The 5,440-nt window shown below is 53.6% G+C and overlaps 1 protein-coding gene across 1 annotated transcript in view; it reads left to right on the top strand.

The window, feature by feature from the left end:
* LOC104128501 (bromodomain-containing protein 4) overlaps window positions 1-5,440 on the top strand; it is a 45,224-nt gene that overhangs the window by 26,028 nt on the left and 13,756 nt on the right. The window contains exons 5-7 of the mRNA XM_035896783.1: window positions 572-707; window positions 3,881-4,164; window positions 4,719-5,078. Of these exons, the coding sequence (XP_035752676.1) occupies window positions 572-707; window positions 3,881-4,164; window positions 4,719-5,078 (780 nt within the window). The remainder of the gene's footprint in view (window positions 1-571; window positions 708-3,880; window positions 4,165-4,718; window positions 5,079-5,440) is intronic.

Below are 5,440 nucleotides of genomic sequence, written 5' to 3'. Positions count from 1 at the left end.
GCAGGGGGAGGGGGGCGGTTGGGCTGGGGGAGCTGAAAGGGCTTTGCCAACCTCAACGATTCCATCATTCTCTGACTTTCACAAATAGGGGCTTCTCCTCCTCATCGGTAAGGACCCCTTAGCGCCGTCCTCTCCTCCCACGCCGATTTAGCCCCAACTAAAGACGCGGAGCAGTCAACCTCCTCCTTAAAAACCTCCTTTTTTGGGGAGGAAATTCCCTTGCAAGCCCATGCCGAGCTCTTCTTATCCCCTACCCTCACGCTCTACATGGGAGCGACCTCTCCCACGAGTCAGGGGGATCTTGCGTGGTGGCAATGAGCATCTGGCATTAATTAAACTCTTCCCACTTTTCCCCTTTTTTCCCCCCCTTCACTCGGAAAACAGCTTTTGCCACATGTGGAGAACACCTTGCACGGGTTCATTCTCCGATTCGGCTCCTCGCTGATGTCCCTGCCCCTCAGCTGGCTTTACCTATAGATAGAAACATATATAAAAATATATACATTTATATAAATGCCTATATTTCTCTATATGCTTTACCTAATTTATTGTATTTTTTTCTCCCCTCCAGCCAGGGGATGACATAGTCTTAATGGCAGAAGCTCTAGAAAAGCTCTTCCTGCAGAAAATCTCCGAAATGACCCAGGAGGAAACGGAAATCGTCATAGCCCAGACGAAAGGAAGAGGCCGCGCGAGGAAGGAAGCAGGTAGGACGCTCGGTCGCCCTGATGCTCGCCGTTACGCCGCGCTCAACCTCCCGCTGGTGCCTTCCGCGCGAACCCTGGACTTCGTTTCATCCTCTGTAAATTTGGAGGAGGGAATGGGGGAAATAATTTGGGGGGGTTGATTCAACCCAGCCATGGGATCGCCATGGTTGTCGGTGTTCTCAGCGCCAGGCTTTATGGCGGAGAGTGCCTAAAATGGGGCGGCTGCCTCGTGCGCTTGGCTGTCTGCACGAGATTCTCTCCGGCAGTCCTAAAAGTCCCTCGTCCGTGGCCTCTGGGCATCGTTTTTGGGGGAGGAGGAGCGTTGGGAGACAGATTTTGCAGTAAATACAGCGCTGAAACGTGGTGAAACGTGGTGAAACGTCGTTCCCTGCTTTCCCACGAAGGTAAAAAGCTGAGAGCGATAGTAAAAGTGGTTTAATTTCTGCCGTCGGGGAGCTGAGATGATGAAATATCCCTCGCGATACCTCGAGGATCGGGTACAGCTCTTAAAGAGCGGCGCAAACCCCGTTGTATCGCATCCCTTGGAGTTTCACAGCCGCTTTTGGCGTCTTCCCGGATGGATGTGGTGCTGTAAATAAGCTGCGTTTTGGCCAAAAAGCATCGGTGACACCAGAGGAACCCATGGCAACGCGACGGCCGCAGGCCAATGGGGGAAGCCTGGCGCGGAGAGCGTCTCAAAATAATTCCGAGTGTCACAACCCACCGCTGTCCTCCGTAGAACGTCCTCAAGTTACAATTTCCACACCTCATTTATTAATTTTGCCATGATTGGGGATAAATAACGGTGCTTAATGACCTTACTTGTCCTTCAGGAGGGTGTGTTGCCCCCGGCGAGGTGAATCCCCGCTCCTCAAAGATCAATTCGCTTTGTGCAGGCCTGACCCTTGCTCAGCCACAATCCCAGAACCCCCCTTTTTTTTATGGCCTGACTGATTAGTTCATACAATCATGGAATTGGTTGGGGTGGAAGGGACCCCGAGAGGTCACCCAGCCCCACCCCCCTGCAGCAGCAGGGCCACCTTGAACCAGAGCAGGTTGCCCACAGCCCCGGCCAACCTGGCCTTGGATGTTCCCAGGGATGGGGCCTCCACCACCGCCCTGGGCAACCCCTCCCGCTCTTTCCCACCCTCAGGGCCAAGGATTTCTGCCTTCCATCCAGGCGAAACCCGCCCTGCTTTGGTTTCAAACCATCCCCCCGTGGCCTGTCCCAGCCGGCCCTGCTCAAAAGATTGTCCCCGTCTTCCCTGGGGGCCCCCTTGAAGCCCTGAGCGGCCGCACTCAGGTCCCCCCGCAGCCCCCTCTGCTCCAGGCTGAACAAGCCCAGCTCCCTCAGCCTTTCCTCCTAGGGGAGATGCCCCAGGCCCCCCATCAGCTTGGTTGCCCTCCTCTGGGCTCTCCCCAGTAGCTCCTCCTCCTCCTTGGACTGGGGAGCCCAGCACTGGGCGCAGAGCTCCAGGTGGGGTCTCAGTGGGGCAGAGCAGAGGGGGAGGAGAACCTCCCTCGCCCTGCTGGCCACGCTCCTCTTGATGCGCCCCAGGACGCCCTTGGCCGCCAGGGCACCCTGCTGGCTCAATCAGGTCCCCCGCCGCCCAACGCTCCGGCCTGGCCAGGTCCCGCTGGATGGCAGCGCAGCCTCCCGGCGGATCGGCCGCTCCTCCCAGTTTGGTGTCATCACTGAACCTGCTGAGGGTCCGCTCTGTCCCCTTGGCCAGGTCATGGATGAATGAGTTGAACAAGACCGGGATGGGCACTGAGCCCTGGGGATCTCCACGAGCTCCTGGCCTCCAACCAGACCCCTCCCCAGGGGCAGCACCCAACACTTGGCCCTGGTTGAACTTAATAAGCTCGTTGAACATCTCTTACCACGCGACATTTTTCTAGTGGGAATGTGATAATTGTGGCTGCCGGGGACTGACCAGGAGCAAATCCAGCCGCGTTTCTTTTCCAATTAATTACTTTTTGGGGAGGAGAATGGTGGAAGAGGTGTCTGCCCTCAGGGGAGTCTCCTTGTTGGGAGAGCGGTGAAATAGCCGCCAAAATCCAGAATCTGCAGCCTGGGAGGTGAGCACAGGGACGGCTCGAGTGTTGGTATTGCTCTCTGCTTGGGGCGTGCGTAAAGGATAATCCCTGTGGTTTAAGGAACACGAAAGATAATCCCTGTGGTTTAAGGAACACAAAGGATAATCCCTGTGGTTTAAGGAACACCGAGCTCTCCTCTTGCCGAAGATAAAATTCCGATTATTGCTAACGAGATACAGCTGATGGAAGGTGCTCCTGGAACGCCTGCTGATCCCAAACCTTCTCCAAACCTGAGGATTTTGGGGTTGATCTCACGTTACTGATACCTTCACCCTGAAGATCTGCTGGCGGTGTGTCCCAGCGCCATCCAAGCGTTGCCGCATTCCTTTTTTTTCCATGGCGGAAAGTTTAGAAGCTTGGGCAGAACTTTGCCCAGCAAAGCAACAGCAGTTCCCGCGAGGAGGTGACTTCCCCAGGGCCACTAAAAGCTCCAAGGACAACGCTGATGTTTCCAACCTCGCGTCCCAACCTCTACTGTTGAAACCACCTAACCAGAACCTCATTCTCCAGCCGTCGAGGGTGATTTCCCCCGGACATAGCGGCTGCCGTGACTTAAATCACCAAGAATTAAGAAACTCTTGGTGAGAACGGAGCACAAAATGGCTCCTGAAGGAAGGACCTGCCTGCTTTTGGCTCCAAAACTGCCCAGTTTTGGTTCCAAAATGATGATAGGCAAGAACCATTGCCTAGGAAAAAAGGGTAGGCAGGAAAAAAGGCGCTCAGCTCCTTGCCCTGCCTGCAAGAAATCCGTGTGCGAAGGGAAGGGGGAGAGAGGAGGATGCTGTTGGCCTGATCTTGGTCATCTTCTCATGGGGTTTTGGCACAACCAGGTCCTGAGCTGCCTCACCATTTCGCCTAGCAAGCCATAAAAATGATCCTAACGAAGGAAAAGGGGGCGAGCGTTTGTCACCGAGTGGTTGCTCAAGAAGGGGAACGTTGAGATAATGAATTATCTAACGAGCGGTGTTCTTTAAATGGTGTTATTAGAAAATTTTACTTATTTTTCCCACTAAAACTATGAAGTTTGAAAGAGAGAAGCAACTTTTAACTTCTTCTTCCTTTTCTCCCGGCAGTGACATCCAAACCAGGATCATCCACGGTACCGAACGCAACCCAAGCATCATCCCCGGCGCAGACGCAGGCGCCGCAGCAAAACCTCCAATCCGTGCAGACGACTCATTCCTTTCCTTCCGTCACCCCCGACCTCATCGTCCAAACCCCGGTAATGACGATGGTGCCTCCTCAACCTCCTGCGCCGCCTCCGCCTGCTCCCCAGGCCCCCGCGGCGCCGGCCCCGGCTCCCCAGCCCATCCAGCCTCACCCTCCCGTTATCCCAACGCCCGCCCAGCCCGTGAAGGTGAGTGAGTCCTTAATTATCTTAACGCCGCAGCTTAAATTATCTTCACAAGCGTAGAAACGCCACGGTTGGTGAAGTGGTTGCCCTTTCACTTTGCCACTGGGGTCTCATTTTAAGGCAAACGGCCGCAGTTTGGTCCAAAAAATTTATGTTTTGAGAAACATGAGGAGCTACGGTGACCCTCTCTGACACCAGTTTAAGTTTAAACGTGATGAATTCCACCCAGGTTTGTGAGGAAACTCCCGTTCGTCCTCTTAAAACCTTCCCAGCTTGAGCTTTTTATGACTCGGGAAGAAAATCTTGGCTTGCCGAAGCGACTCGTGCCCTTGACCTTTGCAGGGGATGATCCCGTGGGTTTTGCTGTAGAGCTCGGTACAGGGTGAACACCACCTAAATATTTTTGGAAGGGCTTCCAATGTCCTTCTCGTAGCGTTGCCGTGAAGCTTGAGTCACTAGCAATGGCCAATGCGAGGCAACGCTGTAAGAAATGCAGCTCGGTTGAAGCCAAAAATACCGTGCTGAACGTAATTTTGCTTTATTTTCCTCGGTTATAGACAAAAAAAGGGGTGAAGAGGAAAGCAGACACCACGACGCCAACGACCATCGACCCAATTCATGAATCGTCATCCTTGCCCGCCGAACCCAAGTCCACCAAGCTGGGTCCGCGACGGGAAAGCAGCCGCCCGGTGAAGCCTCCAAAGAAGGACGTTCCAGACTCTCAACAACACGTGGTAGAAAAGAGTAGCAAAATATCCGAGCAGTTAAAATACTGCAGCGGGATCATCAAAGAGATGTTCGCCAAGAAACACGCCGCCTACGCCTGGCCCTTCTACAAACCTGTGGATGTGGAAGCACTGGGACTGCACGATTATTGCGATATCATTAAACATCCCATGGATCTGAGCACAATCAAAGTAAGCTCAGGTTTAGAGGAGGGGGAGGTCGGGGTCTGAGGGGTAAAAAAAATTAATTTTTCTCTCCGCGTCTTCGGATGCCTGCCAGGTTTATTTTGGCCGTGGGTTTCTGGTACATTCGGTCTCTCTTCTTCGCCTCTTGCTGTTCGCCTGACATTTGGGAAAAACAAACAAGCCGGCATCCTTCCAGAAAGGCTCTTGGGAAACGCTCGCACGGGGGGGTGTTTTTTATAGAAAATTTCCATTACGGTATAAATGAAGCCTTTTTCTTTTAGCCCAGGAGGTGGCCTCAGAGAGCAGAAATCACGGCAACCAGGGGATTGGAGTTAAACCAACCCCGTTTTCAATTCTTTTGCAACTAA

Source organism: Egretta garzetta, unplaced genomic scaffold (assembly GCF_000687185.1).
Source record: "Egretta garzetta isolate BGI_Z169 unplaced genomic scaffold, ASM68718v1 scaffold576, whole genome shotgun sequence".
Lineage (NCBI taxonomy): Eukaryota > Metazoa > Chordata > Aves > Pelecaniformes > Ardeidae > Egretta > Egretta garzetta.
The sequence above is the reverse complement of the archived record's forward strand: the minus strand, read 5'-3'. Positions and strand labels throughout refer to the sequence as shown.